Source organism: Dromiciops gliroides, chromosome 1, assembly GCF_019393635.1.
Source record: "Dromiciops gliroides isolate mDroGli1 chromosome 1, mDroGli1.pri, whole genome shotgun sequence".
In the NCBI taxonomy this organism is placed as follows: Eukaryota; Metazoa; Chordata; class Mammalia; order Microbiotheria; family Microbiotheriidae; genus Dromiciops; species Dromiciops gliroides.
Window position 1 is genome coordinate 605,061,853 of NC_057861.1, and position 19,806 is coordinate 605,081,658.

At 39.3% G+C, this 19,806-nt stretch overlaps 1 protein-coding gene across 2 annotated transcripts in view; it reads left to right on the forward strand.

Annotated features, from left to right (window-relative positions):
- Positions 1-235: 235 nt before the first annotated feature.
- UBQLN1 (ubiquilin 1) overlaps positions 236-19,806 on the forward strand; it is a 52,348-nt gene continuing 32,777 nt past the window's right edge. The window contains exon 1 of one of the 2 annotated variants that reach the window (XM_044002762.1): positions 236-705. In XM_044002762.1, the coding sequence (XP_043858697.1) occupies positions 550-705 (156 nt within the window). In that variant the 5' untranslated portion in view covers positions 236-549. The remainder of the gene's footprint in view (positions 706-19,806) is intronic. The other variant, XM_044002757.1, reaches the window with a different exon arrangement.

A 19,806-nucleotide genomic window follows, 5' to 3' on the forward strand; every position in this document is an offset into this window, starting at 1 on the left:
AAACAAACCCCAGATCTCGCCCCGTGCCCGGAGAAGTTACTAGAAAGTTCTTAGCTCGGGTGGTGGAGAGTTTGTGTGTCAAGTAGCCTGGGGGAGACAGGAAAGGGAGAGGATGGAAACTAAAGTCGGTGACGGCCCAGAGTGACTCGGCGACGCCGGCTTCGTTTCCCAGAGTGCCTCGCGCGGCGCCGCCGAGGGCAGAGGGGAGGGGGAAGGAGGGGAGGAGGGGAGGAGGGGAGGGAGGGGGCGGGGGATGAGGAAGCGGCGGCGACGGCGGCGGGTGTCGCGCAGCGAGTGAGTGTGTGAGCGGGGTCGGAGCACCGAACGGTGGCCGCGGCAGTAGCAGTAGCAGCAGCAGCCGCCGAGGGCCGGACCCGCGCCAGCGCCCCTACAGCGCCTCAACCCGCGGGGGGGGGCTTCCTACCGCTCCCCCCTCCCCCCTTCGTAGTCGTCCCTCCCCTCCCCCCACCCCCCTCAGCCTCCGGGCCCGGCAGCAGCCGCCGCCGCCGCAGCGAGGCCTCGCTCCTCGCCTGAGTCACCGCCGCCGCCATGGCCGAAAGCGGCGAGAGCAGCGGCCCCTCGGGCCCCGCCGCAGTTGACGGTGCCGCGCCCCCCGCCGGCGACCCCAAGATCATCAAAGTCACTGTGAAGACCCCAAAGGAGAAGGAGGAGTTTGCGGTGCCCGAGACCAGCTCCGTCCAGCAGGTGAGGCCCCCCTCCCCAGGCCTGTAACCTCCGCCTCTTGGCCCACCGACACGCGCTCCCGCAGAGGAACCGGGGCAGCTCGGTAGAGGCCCGGACACTACACGGGAGAACGCCCGAGTCTGGCGGGCGTGGGGGGGGGGTCCGGCCTGAGCGTGTTGGGGACGGCGCGGGGAGGTGGGGTGGCGGCGGCCTCCATCTCCAGGCCCGCGGCCGAGCCTCGGGGCCGGGTGGAGGGGACGGCCCCGTAGCGCCCGCCTGCCCGCGGGCCTTCCCCATCCTGGGGTTGTTTAAACCGGCTTGGGCCTCTCTCGAAGCTGGCGAGAGAGAGGAAAGGAAGGAGGGGGTCGCCGCCGGTCCTTTCCCCCCCTCCTCCCCGACCGTACTCTTCACAAAGGAATCGGACGGACTGGCTTTGGGCTCTTATCCCGGCCTGGCGGGGGTGGGGAAAGGCGAGGCGGGGGCGGAGGTTTGCCTTTACTTCGACTCCCCGGGGTAGCTGCCGACCAGAAAAGTTTCATTGTTAGGGATGAATGTCGAGCCTACGGGGTTAAGGTAGGCTTTGGGGTGAGGAACACGTGTGCAGTTCTGCCTTTTGACTGCTGAAATCGCTTCCACCCCTCTTAACATTTTTTCTTTTTTGAGTTCGATGACGTAGAAATTGCGCCCGGCCAAATTTGAAGAATAAATACTACCCGGCTGAATGATTTTCTTTCACCTGGGTTTTGTTTTTTAAAACATTTATTTGGGCATAGGTGTTCATCTGAAGGAGGACGGTTTTTTAATTATGTAGAATTTAGTGGTATGAATTCAGTATAGATTGAATAGGAATGGATAAGCAATTTAAAATCTGATTTCCGCAGTATCTTGGTGCTGAGAATAACCTAAACAGTCTGGGCCCCACCGATTTGGTTCCAGATCACTAATTTTAAAAACTGGAACCCCCCCCCAACCTTAACTTTAATTTTGGTATTTAGCTCCAAAGAACTAAAGGCCATTCACTGACTAATGAAAGGAATTAGTCGACTGCTTCTGAAACAGCTTAGTATACACTGTAAGGTGTTAGAGACTCATAACCAGAGGTTTATGAAGTATTGATATACATCTCCCAACTTTGTTCTTTACCCTGAACCGGACGGAATCAATATCAGCTTAGTGCAAAGTGTGCCATCTATTGAATTTCCAAATTACTGTTTGAAGCCCCAGCATTTTCTTTCCAGTACGCTAGCCTCCTCACTTCACTAAGTTTGATGATTCTCTCAGCAAGTAATCAGGAAGGAACCGTCTTTTACTTACAGTGTAACTTTACAGCTAAAATTATATAAACTGGAAAATCCATTTTAGTCAGCTTTTGATATTGAGCCTATAAGGATCTTACCAATTTTCAGTGTTAGGACATACATGAAATTAAAACTTTGAAATCTGTGAGCCTTTATTTTTTTTCTTGTACTGTAAAACCTGTGTTAGCATAGATGAAAATCCACTGATCTTTGATAGTTGTCAAGACTACAAATAACATTCCTTTTAAGACTTAAGAATTTTAAAGACAATAGAATTCGTTTGAAGGTTAAAATATTGTACAAGTCGATGTATTTTTAATATATTCAGTGAAACTGGTTGAAATTGCAGAACAGACCATTTTTTGGGTAAAGTACATAAGAGTAAAATTTGCAGCTGTTCATTAGAAGAAAGTGTTCTCGAATACCATCTTGAAATAAAGTACTATTTAATCTTGGAGCTTTTACATTTAATTATAAAGAAATAATATCCTCAGGTTGCTACAGATTCATTCTAATCTTTTTAATAAAACAATTCTACCTTTTTATCAATTGTACTATAGGAGGCAGTGTAGTATTTTAAGTAGTATTGGATTTGGAATCAAAAGACTTGTGTTCCAGTCCTCATTCAGTACTAAAAATATGCATGTTCACCTGGAATGTTTTTCTTCTATAAGTAGCCATTATTAATGGTGCCCATATGTATTAGGCAGTTTAATTATTGGAGTAAGTGGAGTAAAATGAATATTATCAAAAGCGTTGTTCAGCAAACTTTGAACCATTAGGATGAAAACTGAACCAAAGTGGAAATGGCTATCTGCCACAGGTTTTTCCATCGTTTTTTGTTTTTGTTTTTGACATTAGGGAGACAATCCAAAAATGAGATTAAGAAAGAAGTTAGGATCATTGCAATTCAGCAAATATTTACTAACCACCTACAATTTACAAGGCAGCTGGGGATTCAAAGACAAATAAGACACTTCTCTTTCCCTCAAGGAGCTTACATCTAGTAGAAAAGGTAAGACAGGGACACAAATAACTATGATACAAATTATCATATGATATGTTCATGGGAGAGGGACAAAAAGTGCAATGACAGATCCAAGAAATGAGAGAGACGGTGCCTTAAAGTTTCTAGGTTAGGTATGCTATTTGGATGTTGTCCCCTATACTTCAGTTTTTATCCTGAGAATTCTTGTCTTGGGGTGGGTGGGGAAAGCCCCTAGAGAAGGGACCTTTAAAGCTTTCACATTTTATTAAGTAAATAAGATTATATCCAACTTAAAAATTGCTCTACATTAATGGTTCTAGGTAATATTCTTTAATTTGTTTTATATTTTATTTTGTATTTATAAAATGTCTTGTCCAAGTCTGTTGTTTTCCTTTAGAGGTGAGCAAAGCGCAGAAACTTATAACTTTCTATGTGGTGCTATGTATCTGATAGAGTGAGTACTTAATGCTGCTTTTTTGATGCTGATCTTTACTTTTGTGTACATTATTAAGGTGGATGTTAATTTGCACTAAAAAGACAAACATTTTTCAGGGGGTCTTGCAGAATCTGAAATGGTTAGTTTTTTGAATGTCAATTCTCAATACACAATAGTTTTATGTTCAACAAGTGTTAGGATGTTTTGAGTGCTTTGCCAAAGATACATTTAATAAGATAAATGTAGCCAATTTTTGAGTATGACTTCCTATTACCTGGAATGCTTTGGGAAATGAAGTAGTTTTAGAAAAGTCTCATCCTAGTTCCTAGTGCAGTACATTGAACATGCTTGGTGTTTAATAAATATTTGTCACAAAGTATCTTGCAAAAATATGTTGATAAGTTTTCTTGCTTTAGTAAAAATGGTATAATATACTTTAATTCATAGAGTCATAGATCTAGAGCTGGAAGGGGCTTAAAAGACCATTACCTTATTTGACAGGTGAGGAAACTGAGGCTTAGGAAGGTTAAATGACTTATCCATGGTCTCACAGTAAGTTTCCTAGTCAGGATTCAGACTTTTGTCCTTTGACCCCAAAGCCATTGAATTTCTTTGCAGTTGTTTACAATAATAGTTGACATTTGTGTGAATTTTGCAGTTTATATAGTATTTGATTAACAACCACTCTCTGATGTTGTGGGGAGCAAACGTTAGCTCCATTTTACAAATTGAGGCAACTGAGGCCCTGAGAGACTGTGACAAAATTACCAATTGGTAAATGACCAAATGGTGACTGGGATCTCAACTCCTTTCCTGTGCTCTTTACTCTATACTATTTCACCTTATGCAGGAGACAAAAAAGATTAGGTTGAATACCTATCAATCCTAGGGGCACACCCATAACCTTGATTTGACTCTAGAAGGTCATCTTTTTTTCCTTTTAATTTGCCTTCGACTCAAAATTGGAGTTCGGAAAAAATGATCCAAACTCCATTATGAAATGTTTATGAACTAGTATTTAGACCTCTGCCTTAAATTTTAAAAAGTGTTCTTTTTATTAGTTGAGAATTTTTCTGTTAGTTGAGAATTCAGTTAATGACCATATCATCTTTAACATGCCTTCTACTAAGATTTCATTTTTAAAATATTTGTGTGTCATTAGGAAATAAAGTTTTATGTGTGCTTGGGAGTATTTTACCATTACATATATTTTCTTTGAGAAGATACTATTTTTTTACTTTATTGAAGAGTCATATTTATATTTCAGTCTTTTCAAAGCTAGCACCTTTCAACTTAGAAAAAAAAATCCACTAAGATGAACTATTTTAAAGCAAGTTAACTAAAGTCTTTTGCAAAAACTGTTGTAACAAATTAAAGTCATTATAGTGGTGAATAAAACCTATTTCTTAGTTGGGCAGTTTATTTTAGCTGTTCATGGTTTCCAGCTTTTACAGAAAAATCCCAATATATAAACTGCTAAACTTAGTTTTTCCAGATTAAAAACCCTTACTTTATCAAGTGAGTTTAGAGGTTAATTATTTGATATTTGTGGTTTTATTTTTAAGTACTTAAAAGTGTCCTAGAAAAATCTTAAGTCTTCTAGGACATCCTGTATATAGGAGAAGACCAGCCTGAAATAGTGGATAGACTGGCTGGTCTTGACAAGACACTTCCTTTGTGACCATAGGCAAGTCACTTAAATCTCTCTGTACCCATGGGAACTCTCTAATCCTGAAAATTATAAATGAATTGCTGATCTATATTACTGAAAAATGTTCTCATACTAGGAGTTTGCCGTATGTATGAAATTGTACGTTCAAATTTTAAAATTTAGAAACAAATTAGCTAATATAATCTCTGTTTTGTTTAAAATTATGTAATTTAAAGTACTTTTTATAGATGTTTGGCATTATTTCGGTTTATCTATAGCTTCTAAGCATATTTTGTGAGGAAAAAATGTTTTGGCATTTTGGTTAGAAATTCAAATACATTGAAACATGGCTTTGCTTGAATCATTTTTCAATTAAAGTACAAAGGCAAGAGTATTCTAGAGTGTGTGGTGAAAGGTGTTTTGTAAGCATTATATAAATGTAAAAGTTAGTCCTTGTAACCAGAAATACTTGCACACTATTGCTTGTTTCTTAGTGTGCAAATATGTTTACAAATATGTTGTGTCATAATAGTTCAGAGGACTGTTAGGTTTAAAAGACCAGTTCTAAGTAAATTTTATGTTTCTTAGTATAGCTTTTTCTTGTACTTGATAAAGGTGAATTGATAATATTTGACTGACTGGATGGTTCCTCAATAAACTGTTTTCTGGCCATCTCTACCTGGAAGTATCATAGGCATCTCAAACTCAACATGTCCCTAAACAACAGAATTTGTTTTCCCCAACCCTTTTTGCAGTCTGATGAAGTCTATGGACATCAGAATGTTTTTTAATGAGTAAAATAAAATACACAGGATCCCAAAGGAAACCAATGACATTGAAATATATTTATCAGTATTTTGTAAATAGAATTCCAGACCCCAGGTTAAGAACCCCTGCTCCAGGATAAAATTTAGACTTCTTGGTTTGGCATTTGGCCTTTCACAATCTAGCTTCAGTGTGCCATTCCAGGTTTATTACACATTACTCTCTCCCAGTGTGTTCCAGCTGAACTGGCCTGTTTGCTGTTCCCTGTACACAGAAGTTCATCTCTACTCCTTGCTTTTGCTTAGACTGTCCAACCTGGCTAGAATACTCAGCCTCAGCATCATCTCTTAGAGTTTCTGGCTCCCTTTAAAGTTCAGCTCGAATGGCGAGACCTTTTCTATTTGTTTGTTTGTTTTTAAATTATAAAAGTATTTTATTATTTTCTTGTTACATGTAGAGATAGTTTTCAGCATTTGTTTTTATAAGATTTCTAGTTTCAAGTTTTTCTCCTTCCCTTTCCTCCCCTCCCCAAGAAAGCAAGTAATCTGATATAGGTTATATATGTACAGTAACATTAAACATTTCTGCATTAGTCATGTTATAAGAGAAGAGTCAGAGCAAAAAGGAAAAACCTCAGAAAAGAAAAACAACGGCACCAAAACCAAAAGAAATAGTATGGTTCAATCTGCATCTATATTCAACAGGTTTTTTTTCTTTTTCCTTTTCTGGATTTGGAGAGCCTTTTCCTTCATGAGTCCTTTGAAACTATCTTGTACCGTTGTATTGCTGAGAAGAATCGAGTCTATCACAGTTGATCAACACATAATGTTGATGATACTGTGTACAGTGTTCTCATAGTTCCGCTCATCTCACTCATCATCAGTTCATGTAAAGTCCTTCCAGGTTTCTCTGAAATCTGCTTGCTCGTTTCTTACAGCACAATAGAATTCCATTACATTCATATACGACAACATGTTCAGCCATTCCCCAGTTGATGGGCATCCCCTCAATTTCCAATTCCTTGCCACCACAAAAAGAGCAGCTATAAATATTTTTGTACATGTGGGTCCTTTCCCCTTTTTTATGATCTCTTTGGGGAAAAGACCCAGTAGTGGTATTGCTGGGTCAAGGGGTATGCACAGCTTTATAGCCCTTTGGGCATAATTCCAAATTGCTCTGCAGAATGGTTGGATCAGTGGTAAGACCTTTTCTGACTTCACCCCATATCCAGCAACCTTCCTTTCCATCCTCATTACTTTCTTTTCTTTTCTTTTTGTGAGACAATCTGGGTTAAGTGACCTGCCTAGGGTCACACAGCTAGTAAGTGTTATGTGTCTGAGGCCAGATTTGAACTCAGGTCCTCCTGACTCCAGGGTTGGTGCTCTATCCACTTTGCCACCTAGCTGTCCCCCATTACTTTCTTAAGTGCTTGTTGACCATCCAGAATGTCTGGTGATTAAGAGAACCTGTAGTAGTCTTAGCTGAGGGGTGGGGGTGGGGAGAATTTTGTCATGCATATGGATTGTTTATGGTGTATTGAATGTTATTTTAGAAGAAGAAAAACTGTTAACTCAGGAACTTAGTTCTGAACTAAATAGCAGACTACTATATCTTAAAATGGCAAGTATTTTAAAATAACTTATGACTTGACCTTCTTCCCAAGTAGATGTGTGATCCCCCAAGGACAATGCAGTTTTAAGGTAATGGTTATGAACATTTTTTGCTTCACAAAATAATAAAAAGCTGTGAAGGGGGAAAATCTGCGGAAAACAGAAGGAGACAGCCAGAGAATAGACAGAGACAGAGACCAAGAGAAGAGACATAAGGTGTAGATCATCCCAAGAGCAATTATAGATGAACTAAAAAAAAAATAGAATAAGCAAAGTAGAACTGGTATTTCCATGATATTTTATTCAAAGCATTGATGAATATGGAACTATCACATTTGGACTTTGAGCATCCGATTTCAGTCAGTAAGCATTTATTTAGGGCCTACTGGATGCCAGGAACTAGGCTATCATTAGGGATAACAAAAAGAGGCAGAAGACAGTCCCTGCCCTCAAGGAAGCTCAAAAGCAAATGGAGGAGACTAACAAGTAAATAAATACTTACAAATAAACAATATACTGGATAATGAGAAATAACGGAAAGAACTAGAATTAAGTGGGATTAGGAAGGATAGGAAGGATTTTTTGTAGGAGGGATTTTGGTTGGGAATTGAAGGAAATTAGGGAAGCCAGGAAGTATGGAGATAAGGAGATGGAGTGTCATGGGGACAGTGAGCCTGGAGCCAAGAGATGGATTACCTTGTTCACCCAACTGCAAGGAGGTCAGAGTTTTAATGGATTGAAGAGGGGGCTAAGAAGGGTGTACAAAAACTGAAATATGGTGGAAGGGAGAGGGGGAGGGGACTAAGTTATGAGGGACTTTGAATGCCAGAAGATTTCATATTTGTCTTGGAGGCAATAAGGAGACACTGGAGCTTATTAAGTAGGAGTGTGACATGCTTTAGGAACATCATTTTTAGCTGAGTGGAGGATTGGAATGGGGAGAGACCTGAGCCAGGCAGACCCACCAGCTCCAGGGCTGAGGTGATCATGGCCTGCTCCAAAGTGGTAGCATTATCAGGAGAGAAGGGAGGCATTCCTATTGGAGAGAAGTAGCAAAGATGGAAGTGGCAGTTAACAAGATAATAAAAAGGAAAAGTTGTAGGACTTGACCAAATACCCAGAAGAAACCAAATCTCACACAGATTTGAAGGCTCTCAAGAAACTTTTAAGATAACTCAGAGAAGAAGATGCCAAATTAGTCAGTAAACATTGTGTCTACTTAGTCCCAGATGCTGTACTAAGTGAAAAAGGGAAGAATTTCATGGATGGTATGACAAAAAAGTGAACTAATATGGTAATTGACATTTATATAGTGCTTTCAGCTTTACAAAGGGTGTTATAAATGTTATCTCATTTGACTCACTAAAACTGAGGTAAAATCTGGGGGGTAATATCCCCATTTTCCAGATGAGGAAATTGAAGCTCAGACAGGCCATTCATTCCATCTCTGCCTCTAATGCTTTCATCTAAGTTATCTTATATGCCTCCATTCTCATCTCTACCATTCTGATTTACCTTTAAGGTTCAGCTCTGGTACCATCTTTTGCAAGTCTTTTCTGATCCACCTAGTTGTTAGTATTCTCTTGGTCCTCAAATTTCCTTGTATTTAGCAGTTTTTTATTGTATTATATACCTTAACACCCCCCCCCATTCACCCCGCCCGTCCCCCAATAAAAGAAGCTTTTTGAGGGGAGAGGCAGTCTTGTATTGGATATTCAGCACGTTGCCTTTTATTTATGCACTTAATGTGGCTTTGAGTTGATTTGCATTTTATGGCACCTAGTGATTTTTGTTAGCAAGGAATTGAGAGAAGTATGGACAAAAATCTTTTTGGGTGGACAGAGATAAGCTTGATCACATCATAAGTTGTCCCATGGACCCTCTAACAATTTCTTCAATTTCAGGGTACAAAAGAGAACCAAATCGGACACAGGAAAATTTAATTTAACATTTTACTCATCCATTTATATCTATTTTTATAAAATAATCACTTCCTAATACCCTGCAAACCCTCCCCCCTCTTGAGTTAAAAAAAAAGACAAAGTAAAATAGTTTAAAACATCAACTTCAACTACTAGAATATGTAACAGACTAGGTGCAGAACTTTTACTAAGTGAAAGGACATGTGTTTTACCATCAGTTCCTGGACCCTACTTTGGTCATTGCATTTAATCTTTTTTCAATTTTATTATTGAAGTACTTTTATAGGTTTTCTCAATTTTGAATAGTTCATATAAGTCTTGTTCTCTTGTTTCTGAGTTCTTTATATTCATCATTCCTACTATGCAGCAATACTACGTTTATATATGGGAATTTATTCAGCCATTCTTTAATCCCACTCTGTTTCATTTCTGGTTTTTGCTATGGCTAATAATGTTGCTTTCTGAATATCTTGTTATTCATGGGGCTTTTTTATCTGACCTTCTTGGGGTATTCCCTAGGAGTATGATCATTAGGCCACAAATTATGAACTAAAGTTTAATAACTTTGCACAATTTCAATTTGCTTTCCAGAGTGATTGATCCTGTTTAGAGATTACTAACAGTATATTACTGTACCTGTCTTCCCACAGCTTCTCCAATATTGTTTTTGTCTTTTTCTTTGATGTGAGATTAAAAATCTCAGTGGTTTTAATTTTCACTTCTCTTATGATTGAAGAGTATTTTTCATATGCTTTAGTTTGCCTTTTTACGTGTTGTTATTTTTACTGTTCTGACCCTTTATATTTAGATCATTTATACTTTTGGAGATAGTCTAAGCATGTTTTCTGGGGATTCCTTTATACTTTTCCTAGCAGTTTTTGTTTGACAGGAGATCTTTCCCCTAGTAATTTGTGTACTAGGATTTATCAAATTGTGGAGTACTGTTTGTCTTTTAGGCCTTACTGTTTGCTTTTCTGTGTTTTTCCCCCTTTTTTTTTTTGGCAGGCAATGGGGGTTAAGTGACTTGCCCAGGGTCACACAGCTAGTAAGTGTCAAGTGTCTGAGGCCGGATTTGAACTCAGGTACTCCTGAATCCAGGGCCGGTGCTTTAACCACTGAGCCATCTAGCTGCCCCTTTTCTGTGTTTTTTAATTAGTACCAAGTACTTAAAAAAACTCCTACTAACTAGTTCCAAGTACTTCTCTTCAACCCTGCCTTTATTCTAGGTGATTTAAACATTCAGATTTGGTATTCCTTAACCTCCTAGTTCCTCAGTCTCTTTGAGGGTATTTCAGTATTTGTAGTAAAGTTGCAGATCTAGAACTGTGTTATGCTTCCTTCATTCCTAGTCTTTATTTCCTTTGAAATTCTTGACTGTTTGCCCAAATGATTTTTAAAAATTATTCCATCCAGATGTCTGAAGTAGAATTAGTTTGGTATGGTGTTAAATCTGTGATTTAATGTGGTTTTTTTTTAATTTAATGTAATGTAATTTTTATTATTGCCATGGCCCAGTCTTGAACAATGAACATTCTTTATTTCTATAAAAAAAATTCTGTAATTAAAACAAAACACTTGCATATAGTTTGGTGAGATAACTCTTAGATGTTATATTCCTTTTGTAATTATTTTAGTGGAAATCTTATCCTTTGCTCCTGATTTTTGTTAGTACTTTATAGAAATTCTGATAATTTTTATTGAATTTCTTTTAACATTTTTACCTTATACAGACCTTGGTGGATGATGTATAGTAGACCCCAGGTCACAGCACCTCACTGTCTTCTCCTTTTCAACCCCTGCCCTTTTTTATTTTAGGTGATTTTAAACATTAATCTCGATATTCGCTAACCTCCCAATTCCTCTTATCTCTTCAAAGGGATTTCATCATTCATGTTGATATATTCCCTGACCTCCCTATTCCTTAATCTCTTAATCCTTCATTTCACCCCCCACCCCCCAACGCACCCACCCTCAATCACACCCTGTGTCCAACTACTATCCACAAGTGTTCCATTTCCTTGATCAAAATTTTTGACACTTTTCTTAGTGGAAAATCTGGAAGTTTCCTAGTCTAGTGAAATCACAGGTATAGTTCCATCACTATATGGGTCTTAAGTTCACACCTTTCTTGACCTCTCTACTGCATTTAACATTGTTGACCATTATCACCTACTGGATACTCTCAGCTCTCTGGGTTTTTATGGCTTTAATCTCTGCTGGGTTGTCTCTGACCTGTTTGACCATTCCTTAGTATCCTTTGCTATCTCATCCCTAACTATAGGGGTTCCTCCAAGGCACTGTCCTGGGCTCCCTCTTTTCCTCTCCACATTATCTCTTGATAAGTACATCATCTCTTATGATGCCTTTACCTCTCTATTTTCAGTTTATTCTCTACTGTGCCCTTTATTCTTGACATATTATACACACACACACACACACTCTGATTAGACATTTTATTTATTTATTTATTTATTTTTTAGTGAGGCAATTGGGGTCAAGTGACTTGCCCAGGATCACACAGCTAGTAAGTGTTAAGTGTCTGAGGCCAGATTTGAACCCAGGTACTCCTGACTCCAGGGCCGGTGCTCTATCCACTGCGCCACCTAGCTGCCCCTGATTAGACATTTTAAACTCCGTGTTTCCAAAGGCATCTCAAACTCAAAATGTCCAAAACATAACTTAATTATCTTCTTAACTTCTTTATATGTTAAGGGCTAAAATTCTAGCTAAACTGTCTAAAATATCTAATGAGTGGTCACCAATAAATTATAAGCTTTAGCAAGAGTTAGACTTTTAAGCATTTATTAAGGAGAATAAGAATTTGGTAAAGAGAGAAGAAAAGGCCTAGATTCCTATCTATTAAAGGGAGAGCACATTTCTAGCTCCGCTCTCCACCAGAGTCCAAAGGCAAGAGGCAGACCGAGCGCCAGTCTCTTCCCTCCTCCTCCCACTAGCCCGCGTCACTTCCTGACGCCAAAGAAAAGACTCCTGGTCTTGCCCTCAAAGGCCTTCGCTTCATGGGTGGAACTCTTCTACAGTAAGTCTACAGCAGGTGGCGTCATTCCAATCATTACAATATCCGCAAAAGGCACCACTGGTCTTCTAGTCTTCTGGGTTCATAACAACATTGTTACCTTAATAAATCCTCACTGTTTCTCACCCCAGAGATCTAGTCAGCTGCCAGATTTTACTGTTTCTCCCTCCAAAACATTTCTTCCATCTGGCCCCCTTTTCTCATACAATCAGTACTTGAGTGCAGGCCTATATCATTTCTTACCCAGACTACTACTGCAGTGGTTTCCTAATTAGTTTACCTGTCTCCTAGTCCACCCTAGTCCACCCTAGTCCATTCATTCACACAATTTCCAAAATGTTTTCTTCTTAAGCATAGATCTGATGGTTTCATTCCCTAATTAGTAAACTTTGATGACTGGCTTCTTACTGTCTCTAGAATAAAATAAAAACTTCTGTTTAACCCCAACCTATTTTTCCAGGTTTATACACTTCCCTTCTCTTACACTACAGTCTCCAGTTGTCCTGATCTGTGTCTTGCTGCTGGACCCAGATGGCTCTGGAGGGAGTGAGGTTGGTGACTTTGCATGTCCCTGCCTCACTTAAATCCAGTTCATTGAAAGTGATGAAATCATCTCTGGATGTTATGGTCCTCTTGGAACAAAGAACAAACTACAACCAACTGGCTAGACTAGCTCTTCCCTCTGTTGCTTACACATGGCACTCTTACTGCCTTTGTTCTTTTGTATGTATTTCCTCCTCACCTCTGCCTTGTAAAACTTCTTTCTTCCTTCAAGACATGGCTTAAGCGCCACCTTCTGCAATGAAGCCTTGTCTCAACTATCTTGTAATTTATTCTACAAATATTCTCAGTATTTATTTTGTATATGTTTATATATGTACATGTCTACCTTGGTATAATGTAAGCTCTTTGGGAGTAGGGATTGTTTCATTTTTTTTGTATCTGTATCCCCATGCCTAGCACAGTCCATGGCACATAAGCGGGTGTTTAGTGTTTGTAGATCAATTGTGTACCCTGCTACTTTAAGATATTAAACATTTATGTTTCCTGAAAATCTAGAATTTCCTATCAGTAAATCACCATCATGTAAACTGAAATAGTGATAATTTTACCTCTTTTCTAATTATTTCTTTAGTTCTTTTTTGTCTTATTAATATTTAGCTTAAGTACTAAGTCTTCAGATATATTTTAAAATATAAGAACAATACTACATGATAGGTTATTGGCATAACATTTCCTGTAATTTTTTTTTTAAGTGAGGCAATTGGGGTTAAATGACTTGCCCAGGGTCACACAGCTAGTAAGTGTTAAGTGTCTGAGGCCGGATTTGAACTCAGGTACTCCTGACTCCAGGGCTGGTGCTCTATCCACTGCGCCACCTAGCCGCCCCCATTTCCTGTAATTTCGAAGGCATGGAGAACAAGTTTATTATATTCTTCCACCTCTATTTTGGATAACTGTCATACCTAGAAGATATCCAGAGAACATATCTATCTGTTTCTCTCTCACTCCCCATTCCTCCCTCCAAGGTTCTGGTGATATAAAGACCTCTTTCCCCCCAAAAGAAATAAAACATCAAACCATTTGGAAATATGAGTCGGTTCCTGGTGAGAGAAATAAGGATTAGAGATAACAGTTTGGGAATCATATGCATAGAAGCAATTGTTTAAGTAATGGAAATCTGGGAGACCACCCAAGGATCATAATATAGATTTATATCCACAAAGGTTATTTAGTACATCCCCTTCATTTTACAGGTGAGGAGACAGAGATCTAGAATGTTGTAACTTGCCCAAGATCACACAGTATTCAAGCCAGTATTCAAATCCAGGTTTTTTGATGCTAGGTCCAGTAACAGAGTCCATGGCTCTCAGAGCAGTTTTAGTAGAGTGTATATAGGGATGGAATTAGTATTGCTTTTAGTTAAAAGGAGTGGGTGGGTGGTGAGGAAGTATAGGTGGCAATTTTATAGACTATTCTTTCAAGAGTCTTCATAGTGAAAAGGACTTGAATTGTGAATGACTTATGTGTATCTGGGGCTCTGGAATTCAGAGCCAGATGTTTTGCCATCCAATTTAGAACTTAGGGGTGTAAGTGAAAGGGCTGCCCCTCCCCCAGTTCGATTGCTCTCTCTGAAACTGCCCCAGGCACAAGCCTCACACAACACCCCTAGCCCAGAGGTTTGAGGGGAGAGAAGGGGTATATAGCCTGGGGGGTAGAGAGGCTAGAGGGTCGGTTGGTAGGAGAAGAAATGCAGGAGGGGAGCTATGAAGGGAGGATTGGCAGTTGCAGAGGAAGAGTGAAAGGGGGATGTAGTGAAGACTAGGAAGGTAAGAGACGAGATGCAGGGAGATGTAGAGCTTCGGAGAATGGAGACTGGGACCTCAGAGCTACCTGAGAAGGAGACAGTAACAGCAGCCATACCCACAAGGTGAGAGATGCAGGGGGATAGAGAAAGTTAAAGGCGAAGCCACTAAGGTTACAGGTCGTGTTTTTCTTTGTCTTTTCCCCTAAGTTTATTCACTGCAATAAACCTTGGTATTTGCTTAAATTGAAAAGAGGCTTCCTAATCTTTTTCTAATCAGGTGGGGAGATGCAGTGAGGGAGGGGAGCCTCCCAATTGGCTCTTCCCATATTAAATTAAAAGCAGTCAGATAGCCAGCAAGATAATTACAGCTAAGGCAGTTATAAAATTTTACAGAATGGCCATTGCGGCAGGACTTACTGGTCAGTTATAATTTTTCAGCAAGTTATAAGTTTTCAGATTAGTAAGGCAGTTAATATATATATTTTTTACATTTAATGGCGAGTCAGGTAGGAGTTCACAGATTAGATTGGTGTTAAAATATTTTTTACAAGGGATAGGATGACCTACAGAGATGTTTATTGTTTAAGATATGGGAGACCTGACTATGTTTGTAGGCTGGGGGAAAGGAATCAATAGAGAAAGACTGAAGAAATGAGTAAAGAGATAATTGATAAAAACCATAGTGGACCACTGCCTAATAATGAACCTTTGAACCTCTGATGAAGTGTTTGCTTAAAGTAACCTCTGTATTTGAATGAGAAGGCATCTCTTTACTTACTACATACACCCCTTATCTAACTATGAGATAAAACAGCTTATACATCATTGCTGTAAGAGAAAACACTTATCCATATTATTCAGTGCCTCTGTGTTCTAAATGGGATGACAAACAGTATTTGGCTCTAGATTCCTTCATTCTTGATCTATATCTTTATGCACCTCAAATAAATCAGGAGGTTCTAAGTTCATGATAGCCTATTTTGGTAAAATAGAGGGCATCACTACTTTTTCTGTATTTAATGTCTTCAGTGTGTCAAGTTGTTAAAGGCTAAAATTCTAGCTAGTCTGTCTAAAATATCTAATGAGTGGTCACCAATAAATTATAAGCTTTAGCAAGAGTTAGACTTTTAAGCATTTATTGAGGAGAATAAGAATTTGGTAAAGAAAGAGAGAAAGGCCTACATTCATCTGTCTATTAAAAGGAGAGCGCATTTCTAGCTCCGCTCTCCACCAAAGTCCACAGGAAAGAGAAGAGTCAGAGCGCCAGGCTCCCCCTTCTTCCCCCCACAAGCAAACCTCACTTCCTGACGCCAAAGAAAAGACTCATGGTCTTGCCCTCAAAGACCTTCACCTCATGGGCAGAGCTCTTCTACAGTAAGTCTCCAGCAGGTGGCGTCATTCCAATTGTTACAAAGTACAGAAAGCACTAATTTAGAAAAAGTAATGCAAAACTTTGTTTAGTGAGTCTCTTTGGAAATACTTATTTCATTAGCAGTACTTAATTCCTTTTTCTTTCCCAGAGTACCTTGTACTGACATGTTTATGTTAGAATTTGAACTTGCTAAAGAGTTTAAAAATTAAAGCTTTTGGGGGGAATGTTTAAAATCTTACAATCTGTCCTCTTACTACCATTTCAGTCTCACTGTATTTTACTCAGGGGTAGCTAGGTGGTGCAGTGGATAGGATGGCAGGGCTGGAGTCAGGAAGACTCATCTTCCTGTGTTCAAATCTGGTCTCAGACACTTAACTTAAGCAAGTGACTTTACCCTGTTTGCCTCAGTTTCCTTATCTGTAAAATGAGCTGGAGAAGGAAATGGCAAACCACTCCAGTATCTTTGCTAAGAAAACCTCAAATGGCATAATGAAGAGATAGACACAACTGAACAACAGTTTACTCTCCATGCACTCTACAGTACAATTTTTTTTCTTCTTTTTGCAGGGCAATGAGGGTTAAGTGACTTGCCCAGGGTCACACAGCTAGTAAGCGTCAAGTGTCTGAGGCCAAATTTGAACTCAGGTCCTCCTAAATCCAGGGCCGGTGCTTTATCAGCTTCGTCATCTAGCTGCCCCCTACAGTACCATTTTCACTGGTTTTTGAGCTCTCTGATCTTCCTTCTAACTTGGGAAGAGGAGGGTGTGTGTGTGTGTGTGTGTGTGAGAGAGAGAGAGAGAGAGAGAGAGAGAGAGAGAGAGAATGAATGTGAGTGTGGGTCTGGGAGTTGGAAATGATGGCCTCTGCTGCTATTGCCCCATCCCTGCAGTGCACTCTTCTTTCATTTCACCTCTTGGAATGCTTCATTTCCCTCAAGACTCAACTCGTGGTATCTTCTGTTTATGGTCTTTTTTGGGTTCTTTAGTTGCTTACTTCTGATATTACCTTCTATTTCCGTATTTTCTCTGTTAGAATGTGAGCTCTTTGAACACAGAGACAGTGTTTTTGCCTTTCTTTGTCTCCATTACTCAACACAGTTTCTGGCACATGGTAGACCTGTAGCAATGTTCGTTGACTGGCTAAGAGTTAACTTGACTATAAACACTAAATTATATCCTGTACAGATTTAGTAATTGCACCTAAGATTAAACTGGAAACAACTGACAGGAAGATGCTACTTTTCAAGTTGATAAGGTAGATAAGCAGAGAGCTATAAGGGAATATGAGTCCTTCAGAGGAAACGTTAGGTACCTACTATTTGCCAGCACTTTGCTATGCACTGAGGGTACAAAGAAAGGTGTGAAAGACAGTCCCTGCTCTCAAGGAGCTCATAGTCTAATGGGGGAGACAGTATATAACTGTCCAAACAGCTGTATACAGGATAAATTAGAAATCAACAGAGAGAAGGCACGAGAACTAAGGGGGATTGGGAAAAGCCGGGACTTAAAGGAAGCCAGGGAAGTCAGGAAGAAGAGATGAGGGAGAGCATTCTAGGCATGGTGGATGGCCAGGGAAAATGCCCAGGGATTGGTAGATGGAGTGTCTGATTTGGGGAACAGCAAGGAGGCCAGTGTTATTACTGGATTGCAGAGTATTTGAGAGTGGGATATGGTGTAATAAGACTAGAAAGGTTAGGTTAAGGGAGTGTCCCTCCCTTCCCACTCCTCCTCTCTCCTGTGTAAGTGTAAAATTGTTATCTCATTCTTCAGTCTCTTTGATAATGTATCTGATAACCAAATTTTTATCTTCAAAGTCTGTGTCATGATTAGCAAACTCATATTTGGGGGATTTTTCACTGGACTTAAAGGAAACAAAACAAGTCTAGGTTTTGGGAATACAAAGAACAACTCTCCCCTTCTCCCCTCCAACAACAAACCATTTGTTGACCTCCAGGATCTTATATTATTCCGAGACCTCCCCTGTGGTAGTAATAAATAACTGAAGTAGGTTTTGTCCTAAACTTTTAAATATTTGACAACTTGTTAATTTTTCATTTGTTTCAGTGAGGAATGGAACTCCTTTGTGTGTGTTCCTAAGTTTGCCTCTGCTTTGTCTTTTGCTGTTAGATTCCAGTCCAGCATTTCCTTGCATCAAAGGTGTGCTAAAAACACTTCTGTAGAGTACTGAATTGGTCTTTGAAACTCAAAAGATGATCGATCACCCATACTTTATAGACTTCGGGGACTAAAAGGGCAATACAGGTTTGAGGATGAACTTTTAATTTGGGTGGATTATTAAGTCAGTAGGCAAAATATTCATTAATACCCACTTAGACTTGTTCTATTTTCATTCAATTTTATTTTATTTTCAAGTTCACATTTTCCCCACCCCACTCTCTACCTCCAATTGAGAAAACAAGAAAAATGAAATCTGTTACAATCATCTATAATGAAGAAAACAAATTTCTGCATTGGTCATGTAAAAAAAAATACATCCCAGTCTGCATTGAGTCTATCATATCTCTATTTGGAGGTGGATAGCATGTTCTCCCATGAATTCTCTAGATCTGTTTAGTCATTGTGTTGATCAGAGTTACTAAGTTTTTCAAAGTTATTTATCTTTATAATATTGTTACTCTGTGCCTTGTTTTCCTGATTCCTCTTACTTGACTTTTTATCAGTTTGTACATGGTTTTCCAGATTTCTCTGAAGTAATTTTCCATTTCTTAAAGTACAAGAATACACTGTTATATCCACATACCATAATTTATTCAACCCTTTCCCAGTTGATGGGCATCTATCTCCCCATTTCAGATTATTTTCCATCACAGCTATAAATATTTTTATACATGTGGATCCTTTTCTTATTTCTTTGATCACTTTGGAGCATAGACCTAGTAACAGTATTATAGATTCAAATGGAATGTACAGTTTTGGGGAATGCTTTTTGGAATGCAAAATACTTTTAATGTTAAGCTAAACAAAACACAATTAAGAAGATATATCTGCTTTGGTTTACATTTAAAGCAAAATGGAATTTATAAAAGATTGACTATTTAGATTATGTATCAGCCTTTTTTCCCCATTATACACTATATAGCAGTGGATTCACAATTAGTGCAATTAACTCTTGTCTATTGAGTCAGATTACAACTTTATGTTACTGTTTATCTTATGTAATTATTGCACCTCCCCCCTTTTATTATTTTCAATGAACAATAATCTACCTCCAACTCTCCTACCCCATTGAGGAAATTTACAGCCAAACAGAACCTTTGTAACAAATATGCACAATCTGGCAAAACATTCCTGCAATGGCCAGGTACAAAAAATATGTCTTATTCTGTATCATGAGTCATCTCAGGAGGTAGATTGTACATACATTTTCAGAACTCCTCTTGACGTTCTCAGCACACCGACTCTACTGCTTCTTTTTAATATTCTGTGGACAACAGTGCACCGGTCAGGCTATCCATCTATTATATTATTCCCTCACTCTCCTTACTCAGTTTATCTCCTTTTTGGTCATATATGTCATTGATATTCCCCCCCCTGGATTATTGTTGGTGATATTCTTTAGCCTACTTGGATCTAGTATATTTCCATTAGTTTTTGAGTTGCCTGCAAGTCTGATTCTGATTTTCAGCCATATTGGAATTACCAGAAGAAAAATGTTTAAAAGATTGGTAATAGGCAGATCAGGATAAACCATTATTTTGAAAGGAAGTTTCCAGTGAGG